Source organism: Loxodonta africana, chromosome 4, assembly GCF_030014295.1.
Source record: "Loxodonta africana isolate mLoxAfr1 chromosome 4, mLoxAfr1.hap2, whole genome shotgun sequence".
Taxonomy (NCBI): Eukaryota; Metazoa; Chordata; class Mammalia; order Proboscidea; family Elephantidae; genus Loxodonta; species Loxodonta africana.
The window spans coordinates 159,937,815-159,965,015 of NC_087345.1; the positions used below are offsets into that span (position 1 = coordinate 159,937,815).

At 36.7% G+C, this 27,201-nt stretch overlaps 1 protein-coding gene across 1 annotated transcript in view; it reads left to right on the forward strand.

Annotated features, from left to right (window-relative positions):
- Window positions 1-27,201, forward strand: part of MALRD1 (MAM and LDL receptor class A domain containing 1) — a 956,759-nt gene that overhangs the window by 113,168 nt on the left and 816,390 nt on the right. Inside the window, exons 11-12 of the mRNA XM_064284901.1 lie at window positions 11,026-11,175; window positions 24,226-24,323. Of these exons, the coding sequence (XP_064140971.1) occupies window positions 11,026-11,175; window positions 24,226-24,323 (248 nt within the window). The remainder of the gene's footprint in view (window positions 1-11,025; window positions 11,176-24,225; window positions 24,324-27,201) is intronic.

A 27,201-nucleotide genomic window follows, 5' to 3' on the forward strand; every position in this document is an offset into this window, starting at 1 on the left:
GAATTAATGGTTTAATTCTCGGTGGAGAGCTGTCAGTTCACTGTTTACATGTTCAAATTCATGACCGTCACTGGATTTGTAGTAGTCTTGGTTTTGAACAAGGTAAAGTTAATGTGTATTAAATAAGATGAACATTGTCTTAGATTAATGTACATTCTCACTCTGAAGCTATCAGCACCGTTCCTTCGGGAGTCCCTATGTTCATTTAGTATTTTGGTGCAAGTTGCTAAAATTGCAAACTCTATTTGTTCAACAAATGAATAGTTGCGATTAGTGGAGAGGTGCGTGTGTGTGTGTGAGTGTGTGTGTGTGAGTGTGTGTGTGTTTTGGCTAAAGAGAAAAATGAGTGGGGGAGGAAACCTTTTAATATCTTTCTTTTTGGAAGCGTATATTATAGGTTTCTAATGATGAGGAGCAATCGACTTAACGATAACTGGTGGTACTCGTAATCTTATTAAATGTAGGATTTTTTTCTTCTCAATTCTTCAGGTCAGCCATGATGACCATGGAAATCACTTTAGCCCACTGTTGGAATCATGACTGGACAAAAAAGTCTCAGAACATCTTCCCTTCAGGGTTTTTATGAAGAGCCTTTGATAGGAGTGATTTAAAAAGATCCCATTACTATTCTAATCTAGTTATATTTAAAAGAAAATTTAATTTACAATGCTCTTGATGGTTCCTATATGAGGTAACTTAGCAACTAAAATACTTGTGTCTCTTTAGAAATGATGAATTTCAACTTAAATGAGTCCAGTTCCTATATCACAAACAAGTGTTTCTTTAACTAAAAATTTGACATTTATTCTGCTGCGGTGTCTTATTTTAGTGAGGTATTTTTTTGAGCAACAGAAAAATATTGCCACAAGATAAATGTCTCCTTTTTAAGGAAAATATTTTTGTACGATATGCTTCTGTCAATAGGTGAATAAGGATTTTATTAAGAACAACAGTGATGCAGGATAGTGAAGATAGGAAAGCAAGGGGAAATTCCCCTGCTGGCCAGTCTGTAAACAGTGATTCAGTTAATTCCTCAGACCTCTAGCTTAAACAAAATAGTCTATCAATTAGTGTGATCTTAATAGCATTTTTAGGTGGTTCTCTTCTTTCATTAAAAAAAAAAATGTGAGGAGCATTTTTCTCTAATGGGAATATGTAAGATTCCTTTATATGTTTATTTAGTTTTTCACAGACAATTCGGCCCATTTCTTTTGGGGAAATTCATCTTTCTAACAGTTTGTATTATTCTCTATTTGAATAACCAAAAAAATTTTTTTTTTCCATTCTTTTTCAATTACCCATTTTGAAGCTTAGCTTCTCTAGTCTTTTTCCTGTGGCGAAGCGTTCTTTATGTTCTCCTTTGAATTGGCTTTCTTAATCAAATTCCCACCTGGAGTATGTAGGTATTTTAGCATCTGATTTTGGACATATTTTCCCATTTCTCTTCCTTTATCATAGTTTCTTTGATTACATATATGGCGTTTTTCAGTAGAATATCTCTTGATGCCATTCTGCTATTTCCATTGCATGAATGCAGGGACAGATGCCTGTGCCTTTTGACAGACAGTGTTACTTCCCAGACTTTTAAGGTATATATATATATCTTTCCCAATTTGTTACACAGACTGTTCTCTGCCATGTTGACAGATACTCTGCATACACACAAATAAAATTCCTCCTTCCCCCCTCCCCCGCCAAAAAGAGATTGAGCAATATACAGATCTGTGGTCAAAACAGTTTGGGAAGTTTTGTGGAAAAAAGTGGAACTTTTTTATTGTAGGATTTTTTTAGATCATTTAAAAAGCAAACATTAATTGTGAATCTTCAAAGAAGTAAATATAATATTCAAGTGAAAGAAGCTTAACCAAGGATTCTATACAGTGCATTTAATTTTTCCTATGACACTGTCTCTGGATGTGTTTCATGTTTTGAAAAAAAAAATTGTTGAATACTAAAATATTTCCAGAAGGTAAGGGGAATACTCATATGTATGTTTAGTATAGCAAAGATCCTTGCGGTTTCTTAATATTATGAAAATGCTTATAATCTAAGTTGCGCTCAATGAATGAAATAACTCCCATTCATTTTCCACATATACTTTTTGCTTATATCATAGAAGACTGGTTCACTTCTGAACAGGATGACTCATGTGTATTTTAATTTTCACAAGCCGGAAGAATTCTCTTCAGCTGCTACAATGAAATTCTTTTTCTTCTGTTAGTATGCTGTGGCGGTTAAATATGCAAGAGAAAGCTTTGTCATAATCTGAAAATATTACTCTACCTGATGAACTCCCAGTGCAATTTCTCTAAAATTATGAACATGTCACATCTCATGCTTCTATTAGAGATGATAAAGTGAATTCTATAATCGTAGAAGGTTAAAAGAAAAGCCACCAATCAAAATCAGTGTTTATAACAATTGTACATTTTATAACATGAATAGATGATTTTTTAGATTTTATAAACATGTAGCATTTAACATACATGAAATGATAAGGCATTTATCAGTTGCCAGAATGCATTTTACTCTCCTGGTATTCTTCAGATATTTATAACTTCGCCTTAAACTTTTTGAATTATGCAGGGGAAATATTAATGGAAGAAACTCAAGTTAGGTAACTGGGATTTGACTTATATTTTATAGTGCAGTTTTGTTCTAGAATACTTAGCTTTAAAAAATCCTTTCAAGTGTACTGGAGCTAACTAATATCATCAGTAGAAACAGCTTAACAGTTTACTAAGATTTTCACAGAGGTGACTATACCATCTTACTTTCACGTATGTTTATTGCAATGGGTTTTAAAAAATTATTTTTCTTTTTCTAAGGAGAGTGGCATTTAGTGGTCTATGAAAAGTGTAATGATTGACATTTTAACTGATAAAACATGCAAGTAATGAAAGAGATATTTTAAACTTTTGTCCTAAATCCAAATTTCAGCACTTAAATACAATCAAAATTAGTTTGTTTTGAAATATTCTTTAGATGTGTTTGGTTTAGTGACACAGACATAATTGTGAAGACTCTTCCTAAGGGTTTGATGATGCCTGGGTCACTTTGAACTTTCTGTATCTATATTCATTGGTCTTATTGTCAACTTACAGCATTGCCTTGTTGGGGAATTAGAATGGTTACTTCAGTTACTTCAGTAGCCATAGCAGTGAAGAAGATTGTTTGCATGAACTTGCTTCCTTTGGGTAGCAATATATAATTTATTGCCTGAACTGGGGAGTATTTAATTGATTGCCCAGACAGGGACACTGAGAAGGAAAAGGAGAACTACAAATTGTTATGCTCATATGACATGCATAAACTGGGGCAATGCTAGGCAAACTCAGAAGTGTGGTCATCCTACCCTTGGAAGACTTTCTTCTCTCGGGAAGTATGTCTCTACGAATTGGTGGTAACCATGCAGGGAGGTGGAAGAGTTCCTTGGCCAAGTTCATAGCTGTGAGTTTGGAATTTTCAAGTACATTTTGGAGGTGAAGTATGTATTTAGAGTCTTTCGTAACTGACCTATACAAGAGTTGTGAAGTGGTCTAGTAAGTGGCAAAGCTCACAGAAGACCAAGGAACTACACCAGAAGATACTCTCAGTGCCCAGTTACAGCTAGGTCATAATTGCTATAGGGTGTCAAAAAAGAGAAGAGACTCTTCTTTGAGAAGTAACTTTTGATCAATAGTAGTGACCTGTAAACTTTGTAGCCAGAGCTGAGAAAAGCAAAACGTATACAGGAGCATTAGATTTTGCTAGATATATTGGAGAACTGCACTTCCTTGTCATATTGGTACAAGTAATGTGGAAGTAACGTGCAAGGCCTTTTCAATTATTGGAATATAGTCAACTACTTTTTGGTTATTATTTTTTTGGGAGGAAGGAATCTGCTTAAGGGAGAAATTATATTTGCTTATAAAAAATGAAAATGTTTAATTGTTTATTAACTATATTACTTTCTAAGCAAGCATAGCTGAGACCTAAACATTTAATTTACATGTACAGGAAACCTAAGTGGCATTTCCATTCACATACTGATATTTAATATTTTAAGAACTGACATGTTGCTGATGAAATATTTGCTAAGAAGACCAGGCATCTTTGTTTATAGAGATTTGAAGATTCTTTAATTATTAAGATATTGTGACCTTATTCAACATGCTGGTCTAAATTCATGATATAATTCAAAATTGAAACTGTTAAGAACAAGAATATGATGCTGGAGTCTTCTTAATTTTGAGATAGAGTCCCTAGCTTAGGTTGGCATCATAGTTTAAACATAAAAAAAAAAAAAAAAAAAAAAACCCAGAAAGTCCTAAACTTACCATAGGCAGATAGTGCTCTGAGTTCCATTTTCCTCTTTCACAAAATGGTGATAATTATACTTACATGTAGGGTACTCGTGAAGACTAGTAGTAAGGTATATAAAACACCTGTCACATACTTGTAGCTCAGTGGTAACATGTATGCTGTTACTGCTATTAAAGATGATAACATTATGATCTTAGCGAGCTTGTCAAAACACCGGATGGATTATTTTGATTCCTCCTCCTTCTCCCACTGTTACAGAAATGTCTCAGCATTAATGGGAATATTTGGGAATATGTTTTTACATTAATTGTATTAAGTTATCTTCAAACCTACTATCTAAGACTGACTGATACTATGATTTTTGCTTTCCAAAAAAACCCAAACCCACCACCATCGAGTCGATCCTGATTCATAACGACCCTATGGGACAAAGTAAACTCCCCCTTAGGGTTTCCAAGGCTGTAAATGTTTATGGAAGCAGACTGCCACATCTTTCTCCTGCAGAGCAGCTGGTGGGTTCGAACTGCTAACTTTTTGGTTAGCAGCCAAGCACTTTAACCACTGCATCACCAGGGCTCCTGTGATTCTTACTTTAGAAATGAGGCAATTGAGGCCCATAAAAACTAATTTCTCAAGGAGGAGGAGCCAACATGGCACTATAGACAGAGGGACCACGCCGTCCCTCCACAGCAAAGACCCTAAAAACTAAGTAAAACAGAGACAAATGTCAATCCTGGAAGCCTAAGGGTCAAATGAAGGATAAAGAACCCAGCGAAGCACCGAATGGAATAAGAAACTGACAGAGAACGGAGAGCAAGGAGAGATATCAGCGGAGGTCCTCTACTGCTAATGCAGGACAGATTCACCATCTTGGACTCCTGGTGGAGATCGGCAGACAGGGAGTACAGGAAAGCAGCTTCACAGAACTCCCAGCGGGAGACAGAACACTGGGTAACCAGTGATATACCTCTTCCCATCCCTCATCCTTCTCTCTCTGATTGACCCCTGCTGCTTCCTAGCTGGCTGCAGTCACTCCACCAAGAGCTGTGGGCTCCATGCTGCCACTTGCATTTGCCCTGTCCACATCGAAGAGTGGGGGACAGGGAGTTTGGGAAGGAAGTTTCACAGAGCTCCCAACAGGAGACAGAGCACCTGGTAACTACCAACATACGTTTTTCCAACCCCTGCCCTATTTCCATCATCTCACCCATATGTACCCTATTTCCCCCCACTGAGCCCCGTTTCTTGCTGGTTTCAGTCTCTTGGCCAGGAGGCACCGGCTCCAAATCTCCACCCCTTGCATTTGCCCCACTCACATGGGCAAGCTCTGTCAGTGTTGTTTCTTTGTTGCTGGTGATGCTTTTCTCGCTTCTTTTGTTTCTCCCCTGACTCTCATCTCTTCCCCCTCCTTTCTCTCCAACACCTGACTCTGTGTGACATCATTGCTTCTTCTTGAAAGGTTGTGAAGTGCCTCTTGCCTGGGGAACTGCTTACCTGGTCTGTTCCACCACATTTGTGGGATTCCCCGAGGCCTTTTTTGTTTTATTCTGTTCTGTTCTGGTTTGTTTTTCTTTTTGCAGCTTGGGAGCCCCTTCTTGCTGGGCTGTACTGTGTACCATGGGAGCCACTTCCCTGGTCTGTTTAGCTGTGTTGGTGGGATCCCTGGGGGTATTTCTTCCTCTTTTTTTTTTTTTTTCTTTTTGTTTTTCTTCATTTCTCATCTCTCTATACTTACTTTCTTTTTCTGTCTCCTGAATACCTGATATGTGTCGACATCTCGGCCCTTTCTAGTCAGGCTGTTCTGAGTGGCCAAGGAACCACTTCCCTGATCTGTGCAGCTGCACGGGTGGGATCCCTGGGGAATTTTCTTCTTTTTTTTTTAATTTAATTTTTCTTTTCCTTTTTTTCTTTTTGTTTTACTCCATTTTTTTTGTTGTTGTTTTTGTTTTTTGTCTCTCCACTCCAATGGTAAGCTCCCTCAGCACTCTTTTTATTACCTTTTCAATCTCTTCTCTTGTGGGTCTGTTCAGATTTTCAACATCATTTTGTGTTAATTTAATTAATTCAATCATCTTAATTTGTGTAGGAAGTATGTTTCTAGACATTTTCCATTTCCTCTAGGTTTTCAATTTGTTTGAGTATAGTTTTTCATAATACTCTATCATGATCCTTTTTATTTCAGTTGTAATGTCCCCCATTTCTTTTCTTATTTGGGTTATTTGCATCCTCTTCTGTTTTTCTTTTGTCAGTTTGGCCAGTGGTTTGTTGACTTTGTTGATCCTTTCAAGGAACCAACTTTTAGTTTTGTTGATTCTATTGTTTTTCTGTTCTCTCTTTCATTTATTTCTGCTCTGATCTTTATTATTTCCTTACTTCTGGTGGCTGTGGGCTTTTTTTGCTAGTCTTTTCCTATTTGTTTGAATTATGTAGCTAATGTTTTGATTTTGTCCCTTCTTTTTTGATGTGTGTGTCTATTGCTATAAATTGACCTCCAAGGACTGCCTTTGCTGTGTCCCAAAGGTTTTGGTATGATGTGTTTTGATTCTTGTTTGATTTTAGGAATTTTTTGATTCCATCTGTGATTTCTCCCGTTACCCAGTGGTTTTTAAGCAGGGTGTTATGGAGTTTCCATGTAATTGATTTTTTTTTCCTGTTCTTCCTGTTGTTGATTTCTACCTTGAGGGCATTGTGGCCAGAGAAGATACTTTGTATTATCTCAATGTTTTAGATTTTGAGGGTTGCTCTGTAGCCTAAAATGTGGTCTATTCTGGAGAACATTCCATTTGCATTGGAAAAGAATGGTACTTTGCAGCTGCTGGATGGAGTGTTCTGTATATGTCTGTGAGGTCAAGTTGTCTGATTATGCCCTCTAGCTCTTCTGTATCTTTGTTGAGTTTCTTTCTCAATGTTCTGTCCTTTACCAAGAGTGGTGTGTTGAAGTCGCCTACTGTTATTGTGGAACTGTCAATTTCTGTTTTCAGTGCTGGTAGAGTTTGTTTTATGTATTTTGGAGCACCGTCATTGGGTACGTAGATGTTTATTATGATTATGTCTTCATGATGGATCATCCCTTTAATCATTATATAGTGCCCTTCTTTGTCTTTTATGGTGGATTTTGTTTTAAGGTCTATTTTATCTGAGATTAGTATTGCCATTCCTGCTCTTTTTTGGTAGCTGTTTGCTTGATATATTTTCTTCTATCCTTTGGTTTTTGATAAATTTACATCTTTGTTTCTAAGGTGTGTTTCTTGTAGGCAGCATATTGATGGAGGGGGGAGGTTGTGATGTGTGAGGCTAAGATGGGTATGAGGAAGAAGATAAAGAGGAGAAACAGGAGCCAATAAAACAAATAAGCCAAACAACATCCTTTAAAGAGATAGAAAAACCCATCATTAACTTTATGTGGAAACGGAAGAAGAATAAAATAGGAGGAGTCACACTACCTGACCTCAGAACCTACTATACAGCTATGGTAGTCAAAACAGCCTGGTTTGGTACAACAACAGTTACATTGACCAATGGAACAGAATTGAGAACCCAGATGTAAATCCGTCCATCTATGGTCACGTGATCTTTGATAAGGGCCCAAAGTCTGTCAAATGGGGAAAACACAATCAGTTTAAGACATGGTGATGGCAAAACTGCATGTCCATCTGCAAAAAAAAAAAAGTGAAACAGGACCTATGCCTCACACCATACACAAAAACTAATTCAGAATGGATCAAAAACCTAAATATAAAGCCAAAAACTGTAAACTTCGTAGAAGAAAAAATAGGATCAATGCTAGAGACCCTAATATATGGCATTAACAGGACAGAAACAGTAACCAACAACACACAAACTCCAGAAGATAAACCAGATAACTGAGATCTTCTAAAATTTAAACACTTATGTTCATCAAAAGACTTTATGAAGAGTAAAAAGAGAGTCTATAGAGTAGGAAAAAAATTTTGGCTATTATAGACAAAAGTCTAATCTCTAAAATCTATAGGAAAATCCAAGACCTCTACAACAAAAGAGAAATAATCCAATTAAAAAATGGGCAAAGAAAATGAACAGACACTTCACCAGGAGAAGACGTTAAAGTGGCTAACAGACACATGAGGAAATGCTCAAGATAACTAGCCATTAGAGAAATGCAGTTCAAAACCACAGTGAGATACCATCTCACCCCAGCTTTATTGGCATGAATAAAAAGAAAAAAAAAAAAACAGAAAATAACAAATTCTGGAAAGGCTGCAGGGAGATCAGAATTCTTATGCACTACTAACAGGAACGCAAAATGATACAACCATTTTGGAAAATGATATGGCACTTCCTTAGAAAACTAGAAATAGAAATACCATACGATCCAGGAACCCCACTCCTAGGAATATATCCTAGAGAAATAAGAGCCGTGATACAAAGAGACATATGCACACCCATGTTCATTGCAACATTGTTCACAATAGCAGAAAGATGAAAACAACCTAGATGCCCATCAACAGAGGAATGGATAAACAAACGGTGGTAAATACACACAATGGAGTATTATGAAATGATAAAGAAAAATGATGAATCTGTGAAGCATTTCATAACATGGATCAATCTGTAGGGCATTGTGGTAAGTGAAATAAGTCAGTCACAAAAGGCCAAATATTATGAGACCATTACTGTAAAAACCATGAAAATGTTTACACACAAAAAGAAATAATCTTTGATGGTTACAAGGGAGGGGAGGGGCGGGCATGGGAAAACACTAAATAAGACAATAGATAAATGGTAACTTTGGTGAAGGGTAAGACAGTACATATTTCTGGGGAAGCCAAAACACAACTCATACAAGGCAAGGTCATGGAAGCTTCATAGACACATCCATACTCCTGGCAGAACCTATTTACTGCACTGAGGACTGTGGGAACCATGGTCTTAGGGAACATCTAGCTCAATTGGCATAACATAGTTTATAAAGAATATGTGCTACATTCTACTTTGGTGAGTAGCATCTGAGGTCTTAGAAGCCTGTGAGTGGCCATCTAAGATTCTCCACTGTTCTCACCCCTTCAGGAGCAAGGGAAAATGCAGAAAACTAAAGACACAAGGAAAAGATTAGTCCAAAGGACTAGTGGACCACAACTGCCACAGCTTCCACCAGACTCAGACCAGTACAACTAGATGGTGCCCGGCTACCACCAGTGACTGCTCTGACAGGGATCACAATAGGGGGCCCCAGACAGAGCAGGAGAAAAACGTAGAATAAAACTCTGAACTCACGAAAAAAAAAATAAAAGACCAGACTTACTGGCTTGACAGAGACTGGAGAAAGCCTGAGAGTATGGCTCCCAGGCACCCTTTTATCTCAGTAATGAAGTCACTCCCAAGGTTCACCCTTCGGCCAAAGATTAGACAGGCCCATAAAACAAAACGAGACTAAAGGAGCACACCAGCCCAGGGGCAAGGACTAGAAAGCATAAGGGGACAGGAAAGCTGGTAATAGGAAACCCAATGTTGAGAATGAAGAGTGTTGACATTTCTTGGTCTTGTTAACCAATGTCATAAAACAATATGTGTACTGTTTAACGAGAAGCTAATTTGTTCTGTAAACCTTCATCTAAAATACAATTTAAAAAAATAAAGAAAAACTGGGTGTGGGGTATAAGGGAATACTCTATACCGTCTTACCAATAATTTTGTGAAACTATAACTATTCTAAAATAAAAGTTTATTTAAAATAAAAAAGAAATCAATTTCTCAAAAGCAAAAATCAATTTGTCAGAATTTCTAGTTTACTGCCCAGTTCTCTGAAACCTGCTGTTGTTCCAATTAATTTGGTGTCAAAGTTGAGAAAGGAGCTTATATAGCTTACCTCAAACCGTTTCTCTAGAACTATTTTGTGATAAATGTAGGAACTGAAGTATTTGCCGACTTTTTAGTATTCTCTTTCTTTTATGTACTAAGAGAATGGTTTATACGAAAAAAAGCAAAGCTCAGAATATCTGATTTAACTGCAATTCCAAAATGGCTAAGCGTTTTCTTTGGAGAAACAAAGTAGCAAAATGGGACAAATACTGGTATGTTCACCTCAAGCTCTTCTGGTGTCCAGACTAAAATTTAATTCTCCGCTTTCAAATTGATGTTTTTTTTTTTTTTTTTTCATACCATCTCATGAAGTTCATACGTGGCAGGTGAAAAGCTCAAAAGTTTCACCTTGCATCATTAAATTTGATTTCATCGTTAAATTTGGTCAATTAGAGTGATATGTGCCAGACTTCTAGATAGACTACAGAAAGGTGAGGCTCCACATGGCCTTCAGTGAGAACACCTCAGTGAGGTTGGAAGAAGAGAAGATGGTGGGCTCGAACCTCCAACTTTCAGTTAAAAAAAAAAAAAATTCCGACAAGTTGATTCTGACTCATAGCGAGATTCTGACTCATAGCGACGCTATGGGACAGGGTAGAACAGCCCCATAGGGTTTCCAAGGAGTGCTTGGTGGATTTGAACTGCTGACCTTTTTTGGTTAGCAGCTGTAGCTCCTAACCACTAGGCCACCAGGGATTCCATACCTTTGGTTAACAGCCGAGGGTTTAACCACTGTGTTACCAGGCCTCCTTTTTCTGATAATTAGAAAAAATTCATTACACAGGGGATGATTATTCTGACCACCTCGGTTTTATTGACTAATATCGAGACCATGTTTCACTGCATTTCACCTTAACGGGCTTTCTTTTCCATGTATAATAGCATCAAATCATATCATGTGTGACTTCGAGACTGGTTTCTGTGGCTGGAAGCAGTTACTCACGGAAGACCCACTCTGGGAACTAGTGAATGGTCTGATGGGTGGAGAGCACCATCTTCCCGATGCTGACCACACAACAAACACAAGTCATGGTAGGACTTTTTCCTCAAAAAAAAAAAAAAAGTATATATGTATATATTAATATTTATATGTAATTTTTTTCTTTTTCTCAAGTTGCTGAATGATGATACTTTGTATTTTCATTGGTATCTATTAGACTATATAAGTACAATTCTGGCTTTTCTTTCTTTAACCCCTCCTGTCCAACTTAATAATTGGTAATTATTTGAATTTCCAGAAAGAAGCATTGTCTTAATAATTAACATTTGTTGTCTCATTTTTTTAACTAGACTTTATTTTTTAGAACCATTTAACAGTTTATAGGTTTGTTTTGGTTTAGGTTATAGAGAATTGCACAGGAAATACAGAACTCCCATATACCCTTCTCCCACCCACGGTTTCCTCTATTATTAGCAACTTGCACATGGGGCACATTTATTACAGTTGATGAACCAATATCGATACATTATTATGGATTTAAATCCATAGTGTTTTAGAGTTCACTCTGTGTTGAATAGTCCTTTGGGTTTTGACAAATGCGTAATATCACTTGTCCCCCATTATAGTATTATACGGAATAGCTTCACTGCCATAAAAGTGCCCCGTGCTCCACTTATTCATTACTGCCTGCCCCCTCCAACCTCTGGCAACCACTTCTCTTTTTACTGTTGCCGTGGTTTTACCTTTTCCAGCATGTAATATAGTTGGAATCAAACAGTATATAGCCTTTTAAAACTGGCTTCTTTCACTTTGCAGTATGTATTTGAAGTTCCTCCATTTCTTTTTGTGGTTTGATAACTCACGTCTTTTTATGACTGAATATTCTATTGTATTGCTATGCCACTCACCTATTGAAGGATATCTTGGCTGCTTCCACCTTTGGGAAATCATGAATAAAGCTGCTATAAACATTCATGTGCAACTTTTGTTGGTTATAAGCTTTTAGCTCATTTGAGTAAATACATAAAAAAAAAAAATACATAAAAAAAAATACATAGGGGTGCATATATCTTACCCCAACTCTCTTTTGCTTGCTTGTTTAATCTTTTTTATATCTCAAGGGAGATTGACTCAAGATACAACCTAAACCTGTAGATTGTGTCCTGCCTCGTTAACATAACTGCCTCTAATCCTGCCTTATTAACATCACGGAGATTAGGATTTACAACACATAGATAATTACATCAGATCACAAAATGGAGAATAATTACATAATACTGAGGATCATGGCCTAGCCAAGTTGACACATATTTTAGGGAAACAAAATTCAATCTACAACAGTAGGCTTCCCTTCTTTTTAGAGCTATTCAATTCCTGCAAAAGAGAAAGAAAAATAGTGTAATATTCCTTCTGGGAACAAAGAACAGGGATTTAGCACTATCTATAAAGTTTTTTTTTTTTTTTATCTACAAACACTTGAGTGCAATTTAGTCACTCTTCAGGCTTCTTTGTAATGAAAAGTCTTACTTCTTTCTCATTTTTTTAACCACTATTATAATTTTTATATATTCTATTAAAATATAGCAACCATAACTACACATAGCATTCCAATAAGGGTTCATGAAATTCCAATAAAAACAGAAGGATTGTGTTGTATTTTTCTCTTTTGTTTGTATTTTTATGTCATCAGATACCATTCACTGTACACATTTAAATCATATTGACTTCAGAATAACACAACTGTACGAGGGATCTTCTAAGTTCACTTAACCCCATTGAACTTGATCATATTTCTTTTTCCTTTGAGTTTTCTAAAGAAGCATGCCAAAAACCTTTGAACCTATTTTTAATCACAACCATTGGAAATTTGGTTTGGTGGCACTTGGGGCTAGAACTTTGACTATCTTATCTGGCCCATACCTAGCTCATTTATTTAATAGTGGAGTGAGTTCTTAATCCTTGCTTTTGTGTCAGTAAGGCTTAGTTTTTCTTGAACATTTTGTGACAGTTTGGATAAAGTTTAAAATAAAAAGGAACCTAATGGAAACTATATAGTACACTTCCCAAGCTCATATGCTGTTTCATTTCTTTTATTTATTCCAACCAATTATTGAGTACAAACCATGCACTAGAAGTGGATGTACAGATTTGAAAGCCATTGTCAATGTCATTGAGGTGTTTTAAGTCCAGTAGTTGAAGCAAAATAAGAAACTGCGTTATGATATGATAAATGCTTTACAGGGCGGGGAGTGATTGAAAGGAATTAGAGATACCTCACTGAAGGAGGTGACCCTTGAACCAAGCACTGAAGAAAATTGAAAAGTAGCCAGGAAGGCAGAACTGATCAAATCAAAAAGAAATGGCAGAATCAGAGCATGTGTCTCAATTACAGGAAATATCCTGAAAGAGTATGGGAGAAATGTAGGCAGTTCTGATGGAGAGACATGTATGGTTAAGTAGGGAGTATAGAAAAACTGAAACATGAAAAGAAGGAAGGTACTTATAGAGAGTGTCTAGGAATTTGAAATTTACCTGGAGGATGTTAGTGATCTAATTAGCCCTATTTAAGCTTGTGGCCAATCAGATTTGTTCTAAAAGACTATTCTGGTAGACATCAGGAATATGGAGATGGTCAAAGCCTAGGCTACAGAAAACACGAATGTGCTGAATTAATATAAGTGAGAGATGTTGAAAGCCGAGCCAGTGTAGCAGTTCCCAGAAGAAAGCTGCTTGCATTCTGTGTTGTGTTGTTCTTATGTAAAAACTGCCATCGCAAGGTAGTAAAGAGCATGGACTGCTGGCAGTCAAGTCATGGTTATGATGCTGGGCAAGTTGCTTAATACTTTTGTGCTTTACCATTTTTAGGTATAAATTAGGGAAAATGAAAGTACCTTTCACATAAGATTTTTATGAGGATTAAATGAAATGATTCTTGTTAATACTTTTTCATATACTAAGAACCCCATAAATGTGGATAGATATTGTTGGTGGTGGTGTCATGTACAGTTTTTAAAAAAGGCCATTCCAGTAGGAATAATACAAGGGTTGTGATAATTAGAAAACACGTTTATAATTCACCTTCAGACTCATGCCCATTTATAATTACTACTTACGATTTATGCTAACAAGATTCTCAGAAAGTCACAGTGTTAAATATTGAAAGACCCATTTTTCTTTGCCTGTGATATAAACAATGTTGAGAGATATCAATTCAACTAAGAAAACTGGGGCACCTGTTATAATTCAAAGTATGAAAGCGGAAGATATTTTAGTCCTTCTGTTTTTAGAAAGGGCAAGTTAAAAAAAAAAATTGGATCATAGAGTCAACACATCTTTATTAAAGGTTATAATTATCAAACCTTAAGACAATAATAGTGGACTTAAATAAAAATGAAGAGAAGGAAAAAACAAAACAAACAGAAAACAGGAGCAGGAAGAGGAAAGAAAGAATGAAATGGAAGTTCTGAGTGAGCACAGTAGAGTCAATTGAATAATTCCCATACTAAGACCATAGTGTTCCAGTCCATTTGGTTTTCCGGGCTTTAGGTTTATAGCACTCAGATTTTTAAAAACTGCTTCATCTCCAGTATTTGTTGTTGTTGTTATTCAGGCACAGTTTACATAAAAAATTGAATTGGTTGACATATGTAGCTTTTTCTTTCTTTTTTTTCTAAAGTGAAGCCCTTCTGATTTTCCTTTCTATCTTTTTAGCTTGGATTTTACTTTCCCATTTTTAGCAGGATATCCTGGTGGTGTACTGGTTAAGAGCTATGGCTGCTAACCAAAAGATCAGCAGTTGGTATCCAGCAGCCGCTCCTTGGAAACCCTATGGGGCAGTGCTACTCTGTCCTGTGGGGTTGCTATGAGTTGAAATCAACTCGATGGCAATTTTTTTTCTTTTTTTTTTTTTAGCCACCCTGACAAATCCAAATATGTAACTCCTGTTAATTATCTCATACTTTTATTTTCACTTGTATAACAGTATAAACATGTATACCCAATAGATACATACACGTTCAAAGTTATAAGCATTTCTGTGATTGTTCATTTTACAAAAATGAGATCATACTGTTTACTGTCTCCATCTTGCTTTCTTCACAAAGATAGCTCATGGCAGTTTTTCCAAGTCAACAAGTATAGTCTGATTTTTTTTTTTCACTTATATATTAAAATATAATTTAAATCCAGTATAATTCAATCTTTTTAGTGTATAGTCACTGAGTTTTAACACATACATACAGTCATGTAACCATTACAAAAATCAAGATATAAAACAGCTCCATTAACCCTCAAATTCTGTGACATGTTGTAGACAACACTTCCCCCACCTCCAGCCGCTGGCACCCACTGATCTGATTTATACCCCTATAATTGTGTCTTTTCTGGAATGTCATATAAATGGATCATACAGTTAGTAGCCTTTGGGGTGTGGCTTCTTTCAGTTAGCATACTGGATTTGAGATTCCGTCTTGTTGTTGGTTGCAGCATTAGTTCCTTCTTTTTTCTACTGAGTAGTGTTCCATTGTATGGATGAACCACAGTTTGCTTATCCATTTGTCAATTGAAAGACATGTGGGTTATTTCCAAATTTTAGTGATTATAAATAAAATCATCATAAAATTTGAATACAGGTTTTTGTATACAGGTAAGTTTTCATTTCATTTGAGTATTTAACCTAAAAATGCCTGGGTATCATTAATTTTTTCCATTCTGGTTGGTGAGAGAACCAGAATTCCAAGCTCTGTATGAACTTTGGGAAACGTTCCAGCTACCCTTTCAGGGATTCTTCTACCAGACTCAGGTAGTTTTCTCACATGCAAGTATTAGCCAGTACTCAGCTGGAGACTTTGAGGGATTCTTTGCAGATCTCTAGAGCTCTTTCTTTGCAAGCCTCTCCAGTACCCTGCCTTGTAAAAATTAGCTACCTGGGTCTCCCTAAACTCCCAACTCCATCTTTTCAATTCAGTGAGACCACCGCACTCCTCCTTGGTTCTGCCTCCCTGTGTCACAGCCTGGAAACTGCCCAGGCAGTAAGCTGGGACACCATGTGGCTTACCGCATTTGTTTCTCCTCTGTCCAACATCACCGTTCTCTGCTGCTCATTGTCCTACATTTGAATACCATTATTTAATTTTTTCTTCCCTGGTTTAAAGCAGGAAACTAAACCTGGTCTCTGATACTAAATTTTGCCTGGAAGCAGATGCCTAATTCGTTGTGTTGTTGTTATTTAATTTCTGCATAATAAGCTTTGATCTGAACCTGCCATAATGTATCTAGCCATTCCTCTATTGAGTGACATTAATATCATGACAAAAAGTCAAAAACAAAATCCATTGCCATCGAGTCAATTCTGACTCATACGGACCGTACAGGACAGGCTGGAACTGCCCCATAGGGTTTCCAAGGATCACTTGGTGGATTACAATTGCTGACCTTTTGGTTAGCAGCTGAGCTCTTAACTCTTAACCGTTGTACCACCAGTACTGCAAAAATCATTCTGGTACATATTTGCTCGTATAAGGTGCCTTCAAGTTTATGGAATAGGTAACTAGAAATAAGACTACTATATTTTTCTACCAAAATTTTCATTTGTACTTTTAATAAATATCAATAGATTACTTCCCACCAAAATATTGTTGTTGTTTTTAGGTGCCATTGAATTGGTTCTGACTCATAGCAGCCCAGTGTACAACACAACAAAACACTGCCTGGTCCTGTGCCCTCCTCTCCATCATTGTTATGCTTGAGCCCATTGTTGCAGCCGCTGTGTCAGTCCATCTCCTTCAGGGTCTTCTCTTTTTGCTGACCCTCTACTTTACCAAACGTGATGTCCTTTCCCCAGGACTGATCCCTCCTGATAGAAAGTCCAAAGTATGTGAGATGTAGTCTTGCCATCCTTGCTTCTAAGGAACATTCTGACTGTACTTCTTCCGAGACAGATTTGTCTGTTCTTTTGGCAGTCCATGGTATATTCAATGTTCTTCACCAACACCGTAATTCAAAGGCATCAGTTCTTCTTCAGGCTTCCTTATTCATTGTTCAGATTTTGCTTGCATATGAAGCTATTGAAAACACCGTGGCTTGGATCAGGTGCACCTTAGTCTTCAAGGTGACATCTTTGGTTTTCAGTATTTTAAAGAGGTCTTTTGCAGCAGATTTGCCCAGTGCAACGTGTCTTTTGATTTCTTGACTGCTGCTTCCATGAGTGTTTACTGTGGATCCAAGTAAAATGAAATCCTTGACAACTTCAACATTTTCTCCGTGTATCACGATGTTTCTTATTCGTCCAGTTGTGAGGATTTTTGTTTTATGTCGAGGTGTAATCCATACCAAAGTCTTTGATCTTCATCAATAATTTCTTCAAGTCCTCTTTACTTTCAGCAAGCGAAGTTGTCTCATCTGCATATTGCAGGTTAATGAGTCTTCCTCTAATCCTGATGCCCCATTCTTCTTCATATAGTCCATCTTCTCAGATTATTGGCTGAGCATACAGATTGAATAAGTATGGTGAACGGATACAACCCTGACGCACATCCTTCTTGATTTTAAACCACACAGTATCCCTTTGTTCTATTTGTATGACTGGCTCTTGATCTATGTACAGGTTCCTCATGAACACAATTAAGTGTCCTGGAGTTCCTATTCTTCGCAATGTCATCCATAATTTGTTCTGATCCACATAGTCGAATGCCTTTGCATAGTCAATAAAACACAGGTAGACATCTTTCTGCTATTCTTTGCTTTCTGGCAGGATCCATCTGACATCAGCAGTGATATCCCTGGTTCCACATCCTCTTCTGAATCTGGCTTGAATTTCTGGCAGTTCCCTGTCGACGTACTGCTGAACCCACTTCTAAATGATCTTCAGCAAAATTTTACTTATGCGTGATACTAATGATATTTTTTTGATAATTTCTGCATTTGACTGAATCACTATTCTGTGGAATAGGCATAAATACGGATCTCTTTCAGTTGGTTGGTCAGATAGTTGTCTTCCAAATTTCTTCCAGTGCTGCATCCTTTTGTTGGAACATCTCAATTGGTTTTCTGTCAATTCCTGGAGCCTTGTTTTTTGCCAAGGCCTTCAGTGCAGCTTGGACTTCTTCCTTCAGTACCATTGGTTCCTGATCATATGCTACCTCCTGAAATGGTTGAATGTTGACCATTCTTTTTTGGTATAGTGATTCTGTATATCCTTCCACCTTCTTTTGATACTTCCTGTGTTGTTTAATATTTTCCCCATAGACTCCTTCAATATTGAAATTTGAGGCTTGAATTTTTTCTGCAGTTCTTTCAGCTGGAGAAATGCCAAAACATTAATACTTCGATTTCCCCTGGCAAAATATGAGAGTGTCCTTTATTTGCCTATCATCAATAGATACTATAATTCTCTTGGAATTTTTTTCTAGCTTATGGGTGTAAAATTATTTTGCATGTAATCCATATTTATATGTCTCTGAAAAAGATATTTTCAGATATTTACTGGACGTTTAAATTTGCTGTTGTGTAAACCCTTTGCTCTTCTTTCTATTGGGTGCCTTGTCTTATATCTCACGTATATTAACTTTCTCATATTTATTACAGTTATATTTTCTGAATAATTAACCTCTTGACTTTCCATTTGAAATATTTTACAATATATGTGTTTTCAATTTTTATATCTTCAAATACATATTTATTTTGTGTTGAAATAAAACTTTGGCATTTCCAGGCTTGGTTAAGATATTTCTTGTATTCTCTAAGTTATGCAGAGAGACTATTAGACTTTTTGGTATGATTTGTTACTGATAGATGGTATACGTTTGGGTCTGTTTCTGGACTGTTTCTGTCCCATTTATCAGTTTATCTGTCCTTGCACATTTCACATGCTACCTTAACTACTGTAGCTTTATAATAGGTCTAGATATCTGGTTGGATAAATCTTCCAGCTTTACTTTTTCCAGATACTGTATGTCAGCTCTTGATATTTACCTTTTCATATGAACAAGAATCATCTTTTCACACCCAAGGAAAAAAGTTATGCTAGATTTTGATTGAACAACATTGACTCTATAATTGGGTAAAATTTATATCTTAGAATGTTGATACAACATTCCATGATCATGTCATATTTCTCAATTTATTTAGGTCTTCTTTAGTTTTTCTAAATAATATTTTACAGGTTTCATTAGAGAGGTTTGAAAATTTTTTTTTTTTTGCTAATGATTTTTTAGCAAAAATAATATTTTTGTAATCATTGTAACTGTTACTTTTAAAGACTTTTCTTTTTGATTTGTTTGGTGCAGGTATATACAAATACAATTAGTTTTTCCTTGAATCCAATGGTCTTACTAATATTACTCGTAGAGCTGAGAGTTTATGCATTTTTTTAATTAACTGCGTACACAATTATTTTGTTTGCAAATAATGGCATTATTTCTTTCTTTTTAATTCTTATGCCTTCTATTTTCTTTTCTGGTTTAATTTCACTGGCTTGGACCTCTAGAACAATATCAAGTAGAAGTGGTGATAGCTGCTATACTTGTTCTTCTCTCAGGGGGAAAACTCAATAATTCAAGATTAAGTTTCATGTTTGCTGAAAGACATTTGTATATATCAGATAAGGATGTTCCTTTGTATTCATAGTTTATGCATATGTATATATATATGTATATCTATATATAGAGAGAGAGAGCCCTGGTTGCACAGTAGTTAAGTGGTGCAGCTGCCAACCAAAAGATTGGCAATTCAAATCCACCAGCTGCTCCTTGGAAACCCTACTCTGCCCTCTAGGGTCCCTATGTATGTATATAGCTTCCTAAACTGTGGGAGAATAAATTTCTGTTTGTTAAAGCCATCCATTTGTGGTATTTCTGTTATAGCAGCAGTAGATAACTAAGACATTTTTATATCTCAAAAGAGATTGACTCAACATACAACCTAATCCTGTAGATTGAGTCCTGCCTCATTAAAATCATAGAGAAAGGATTTATAACTCATAGAAAAATCACATCAGGTCACAAAATGGTGGATGACCACACAATACTGGGAATCATGGCCTAGCCAGAAAAATTGTGCAAGGAATTATTTTCCATCACAACAATGCACCTGTACATTCTTCAAGGGTAGCAAGTGCTGTTCTATGAGAATTTCATTGGGAAACCTTACCCCATCCATCCTACAGCCCTGATCTTGCCCCTTCAGACTTTTTTTTGTTCCCAAAACTCAAAGAACATTTAAAAGGAATACGATTTGAGTCCCTCAAGGATGCCAAAACATCGTTCAGATGTGGTGTAAATCGAAGAGAGCTGAATTCTTCAGGGAAGGGTTAAACCCAAACTAAACCCAGTGCCATCAAGTCGATTCTGACTCATAGCGACCATATAGGACAGAGGAGAACTGCCCCACAGAGTTTCCAAGGAGCACCTGGCAGATTTGAACTGCTGACCCTTTGGTTAGCAGCTGTAGCACTTAACCACTACGCCACCAGGGTTTTCCAGGGAAGGGTTAGAGAGATGGAAACACCGCCTTCAGAAATGTATAGACCTAGATGGAGGATATGTCAAGAAATAATAGCTTCACATTTTTATATTTTTGTTTAATAAAAGTTTCTGTGATTTTGTAGCAATACTTTTTGACTTAGCCTCATATATATATAACATATATGATATGTATGTTGTTGCTGTGTGCTGTCAATTCCAGCTTATAGTGACACTATAGGGCAGAATAGAACTGCCCCATAGGGTTTTCTAGGTTATAATCTTTACAGGAGTAGCCCTGGTGGGCAGTGGTTAAAGTGCTTGGCTGCTAACCGAAAGGTTGGCTGTTTGAATCCACCAACTACTTCAGTGGAGAAAGATGTGGCAATCTGCTTCTGTGACTATGGGGAAGGGAGGCCCTGACTGAAGCCAAGGTAACCTATGATCAAGAACCGATGGTACTAAAGGAAGAAGTTCAAGCTGCACTGAAGGCATTGACAAAAAAACAAGGTTCCAGGAATTTACAGAATGTCAACTGAGATGTTTTAACAAACAGATGCAACACTGGAGATGCTCACTTATCTTTGCCAAGAAATCTGGAAGACAGCTACCTGGCCAACTGACTGTTAGAGATCCATATTTGTGCCCATTCCAAAGAAAGGTGATCCAACAAAATGTGCAAATTATCAAACAATATTCATATCACACACAAGTAAAATTTTGCTGAAAATAATTCAAGAGCAATCACAGCAGTACACTGACAGGGAACTGCCAGAAATCCACGTCATATTCTGAAGAGGAGGCAGAATGAAAATAGCATTGCTGATGTCAGCTGTATCTCAGCTAAAAGCAGAGAATACCAGAAATATGTTTATCTGTGTTTTATTGACTATGCGAAGGCATTCTACTGCCACAACAAATTAAGGATAACATTGCAGAGAATGGGAATTCCAGAACAGTGAATTGTGCTTGTGAGGAATCTGTACCAAGAGATAGTCATTCATATAGAACAAGGGGGTACTGCGTGGTTTAAAATCAGGAGAGGTGTGTGTCATAATTGTAGGCTTTCACCATGATTATTCAATCTATATGCAGAGCAAATAGTTGAAGAAACTGGACCATATGAAGGAGAATGTGGCATCAGGATTGAAGGGTGACTCATTAACAACCTACAATACGCAGATGACACAAGCTTGCTTGCTGAAAGCTGAGTATTTCAAGCACTTACTTAAAGATAAAAAACTATAGCCTTCAGTATGGATTACACTTTAACATTAAAAAAAAGAAAATCCTCACAACTGAACCAGTAAGCAACATCATGATAAACAGAGAAAATACTGAAGCTGCCAAGGATTTCATTTTACTTTGATCCAAAATCAACGCCCATGGAAGCAGCAGTCAAGAAATCACATGGAATATTGCATTGGGCAGATCTGCTGTAGAAGACCCCTTTAAAACCAAAGATGTCACTTTGAGGACTAAGGTATGCCTGACCCAAGCCATGATATTTTCAGTCACTTCATATGCATGCAAAAGCTAGGCAGTGAATAAGGAAGACTGAAGAATTGATGCCTTTGAGTTATGGTGTTGGTGAAGACTATTGAATATACCATGGACTACCAGAAGAAGGAACAAATCTGTCTTGGAAAAAGTATACCCAAAGTGCTCCTTGGAAGCAAAAATGGCAAACTTTGAACATGTTATCAGGAGGGACCAGTCCCTGGAGAAGGACATTGTGCTTGGTAAAGTAAAAGGTCAGTAAGGTAAAGCAGGAAGGCCTGCAATGAGATGGATTGACACAGTGGCTGTGGCAATGGGCTCAAACATGGAAACAATTGTGAGGGTGGCACAGGACTTCGCAGTGTTTCTTTCTGTCATTCTCAGGGTCAGTATGAGTCGAAACTGAGTCAAGGGCACCCAACAACAACAACAACACAATCACAAGTGAGATTGCAGTATAGTGTTCTTTGATTTTCCTCCTCTTTTTTTTTTTTCTTCCAATTAAAGATGTTCTGGTATCATAAAATGAATTAGGAACTTTTCATATTTCTCTAACCTGAGATACTTGGAATAATGGTGAAAATATCTGCTCTATAAAAATTAAATACAACTCGTGTATAGTTCATACATATCTTGTAGATCTGTTCATTACTTTTCTAGTTACTTTTATGGCAATCAATTTGTTCAAGTCTTCTGCTTCTTTTAGATTTTGGAGACTTTTTTCTTAAATATTCCGTCTTTTATTAACTGCTTGTTTGAAATGTTGTAGTATTGTTTTAAATGACTTGAGAAGTAAAGTTTTTGAAAATTAGTTAACTTTTAGCATCTTGATTCAATTGAGTTTTGTTTGAAATTGAGTTTTAACCTGGATCCATTTTTTGAAATTATCTTTCTCTATTTTATAAGTGAAACTCAGAAAATTAATGAGTATATACTGTTTCCATTACTCTTAGTTTGGAATTTGGGAGCAGTTTTTTTGTATTCTTATCTTCCAGAAGCTTTGGTGGAGCATTGATTAAGTGCTCAGCTGTTAACTGAAAGGCTATTGATTTGAACACACCAGCAGTTCCTTGGGAGAAAAGGCCTGGTGATCTGCTCCAGTAAAGATTCCAAAACCAAACCCGGGCCATCAAGTCAGTTTTGACTCCTTGCCTAGAAACACTTTAGGGCAGTTCTACTCTGTCTGTAGGGTAGCCGCGAGTTGGAATTGACTTGATGGCACGCAACAACAATATTCTTTAGCTTTCCCAGCTGATTTTGATTTTTAAAGCCCAGGTATACTGCCTGTTGGCTTTTGTTTTTTCCACTCAGAGATAGTACTGCTGACTTGCAACCTTGGTTGGTTGGTTAAATATGTGGTGATATCTGTAGAATAGTATGTTTTCATTCTGCAACCATTTCCTTGCTGTGCAGACTGCATTGACCTGTATCTAGGAAAATTGCTTTCTAAATGGGGTATTTTTGGTCAAAATAGTTGACTTTCCAAGTTGCCCATCACTGTGTGGTTATCAAAGGGCAGGATCAGACCTTGATGTTGTTTGGCATAGTCTTCCTTGTAAGTTTTCAATATTCAATGAGGCTACCCCGACAGCAGCTCAAAGTGTGTGATCTTTGAGCTGCCAAGAGATGTTATCCGCCTGTACATTTGCCAGGAGTACATCCTCTGTAGTTAAAGTCTAAAAGCAGTTATTTCATTAATGTTTAGATTAGATCTTTAATTAAGCTTTCATCCCCTTTAGTGCAGACAACAATGTCAAACATGTAAGCCCCAGGAGAAACCAAACTCATTCCATAGTCTCATATCCTTCAGTACTTTGTGAAGATGCTTACAAATCAAACTCTCCTGAGAATTTCATAAGGGCATGTTGAATATCTAATTATAAGCTTAGAATTTAATTTGGATTTCAAATTTGATTTACACCATGAGTTAAACCAATAAAAATATTTATTTTGGTGATTTAGGTGATCATCTGATTTTTAATCAGTTGGATTTTATTTCAGATATTTAATATTATCCATATGAAAATGCTTTTGTTTATCTGCAGAGCTTCATGGTAACTTAGTAAAAAGGTAATTTTATTTATCTAGCAGTTGAATGTGTGCAAGGATAAGATGCTAAAGCAAAAATCTGTTATAGTACAACAGTTGAACTTGTATCCATGTGCTTTACATTTGTTTTCTCAGGATCATTCATTTACTTTGGGACACATCAGCCTCCTGGGGTGGCTAAGCTTGGAAGTCCTATCCTTACAAAATTGCCCACGGCCTCTACCCCATGTCAGGTAATCAGCTGTTCTGAATTCCATCGATCATTCTGTGGTTGTAGCCTTTTTAAGCTTGAGTTACTTACGCTAGTTAAATGCCGCCTATGTTTTACCCCCATTTACATGATGAACTGAGAGATCTATCTGAGCTATTTCAACATGAAATGTCATGTCCTTCTAAAACACTATTTATGCATATAGAATGTACCATTCTTTTGGGGGCCCTATAAAGAATCTGTCATTTTATATTCTTTCCACATTCATCTAATTCTTTCAATAACCTAAAACTGTGGGTACGCATTGCCAAAGCTGATTGTTCTTTTTGACAACAATTTTAATCGAGCAAAATAAAATTGGCTAAATAAGTGCTTGTTGAAAGAAAAGGCAGGGATGAATAAAGACAAATATGTGAAGAAAAAATGCATTCACTGAAATTTTATTGTTTTAATTAGCATTTCTGGTGCCAGATAGGCACAGACCAAGCAGTAAGATGCTTAGTTCATTTCAAAAGAACAATAGGAAAGGCGATGGACTTTGCAGCCAGACAGACCTAGCTGAAATCCCTGTTCTGCCACTTCCTAATTGTGCCACTGACAAGTTATATACTCCCTTGGAGACTCACTTCTATTCTGGAAGCATTAAGTATTAGAGTATCGCCTTCACGTGGTTATTACAGATTAAAATGTGATTAGATGAAGTACCGGATAAAGCTTTTGGCATGTAATAGGCACTTACTAAACATAATCCCTTTGCTTTTCATAAAACGAATTCCTAAATTACATATTTCTGTCCATTTTGCCTTATTTTTAGCCCTTTGAGAGTCCTAACTTGCTTCTAATCCCCCATGATTTCAGCTTTTTTAATTTAGTTAAAATAATGTAGATATCAGTACTGTCACACATTAAAATTATCACCTATAAGTGTAAGGTTAAGGAGTCCTCGTGGCACAGTGGTTAACTGCTCAGCTGCTAACTGAAAAGTCTCGGGTTTGAACCCACCAGCTGCTCCAAGGGAGTAAGACATGGTAGTCAGCTTCCATAAAGACGACAGCCTTGGAAACCCAATGGGGCAGTTCTACTCTGTCCTGTAGGGGCACTATGAGTTGAAATCAATTCGACGACAACAGCTTTGGTTTGGGTTTAAGTGTAGGACTACAGCAGTTTGCTCAGGCATTCCTAATGATATATTGCATACCATTTAGAGGCATAAATCCAATTAAACTCTCAGATTGGCATAAATATGAATAGGATTGCCCAGAGCCCTGAATAGGTTCTTCTCTCTATTTTTTATTTCTTGGTTTTTTCTTCATATTTCTGTGAGGCTTGGGATTGAAACAACTGCCTGTATTTAACCTCTGCCTCATCCAGCTGCACTCCACCCTCTCCCTCTTTTATTTTAATTAAATCCGGTGAGATAGAAAGATTGATACAGATTTTTTTTTTTTTTGAGAACCCCAGAAGTGCTTGTTTGCTCTTTCAAAGTACTTTGCAAGCTTACTTAGCTTTAATTCAAGGTCATACAACTGAAATGGCAAGATTGCTATGGCTGTATATATATATAAGATACTAGAAACAAAGGAATAGAAAGTGTTAGTTCTACGTGTTTTACTGAAATTTGGAAACAAACATTACAAGCATGTTAGACACTCCTCTGACTCACTGAGAAATCATATATATATATTTTTTTCTTTTCAAAGATAATCAACATTTCCCATTTTTGTATGCAGGGAATTTATGATCATTGAGTTTCAATTTATGGTTTCCTCTTGAGGATGTTTTTCTCTATTTTTCACTAGTATTTGGAGCTTAGCTGTGGGCAGTTACTGAGGTGGGGCCTCCACGTAAGTGCTGTAATGGACAGTTTAGACACTTGGTAGTTTATGGCTCAGAATCAAGGCATCTATCCTCCAAAGATCTTGTGTGCTGACTTAGTGATCTGCCTTGGTTTTGGAAAACTGAGAATGCTTCAGGGGGCCACTACAGAAAGAAGAGGTGTTTGTTTTTTGTACCTTTTGTCTGCATCTGTTTGAATGTTAGTAATCTTTGAGTTTGATGAGGGAGGGATATTTGTTCTACTTTGTAATACTGTCCAGCTTAGGAAGTGGTAGTAGACCATTAAATAAGGCTATATACATAGCTAATGTTATACTCACAGCTAATGTTCTCTCTCAAAGGTACTTTCTAAGAATATTTTATTACTTTTTTGTTTGTGATAATATGCCAATTCTCATAAATATTGTAGAATCAGCAAACAAACCAAATTCTTATCTTCTTGGGTAGTCAGAAACTCCAGTTGACTGTCCTAATTGGAACGTGTTGATAATAGCTGTTTTCATGGAACAACAAATATTGCTCATTATAAAATAGTAAAGTGAGACAGTGAGATAACCAAAATTGAACACTTTGATATGATGAAAGCCTTCATTTTATGAAATTATAGGATTTTATCCCCAACAGCATAGTATCAGGCTAATACCAGTAAGAGTGTTTTTTGAAAGGACATTAGAGGAACATGCGCTTTCTTTTGAGTTCCCTCTTCTCAGCAGCCACTTTTAGGGTCATTTTGCATGAATTTTCCTGTACTTTGTGTATATGCAATATGTGGCATCAGGATGCACAATTGTGTCTGTAACTAATCATTGTCCAAGTGTAATTTTAATTTAAAAGCTTCAAATGTCCCTTCAGCCACTGAAGGAAACTTAGCAATTTTCCTTGGAATAGCCAGCAGATAGGACAAATAGGGCATCTGGCAGCCAGAGGCTACTATTTTAATTGCTGCTGAAATATATTAACTGTTTTGAGTTAACTAGGAAATATCAAACATAAAGGTGATTAATGGAGATATTAATATTTTCTGAGCTATCATATTTGAGTTACTGTACAAAAGACATAATATC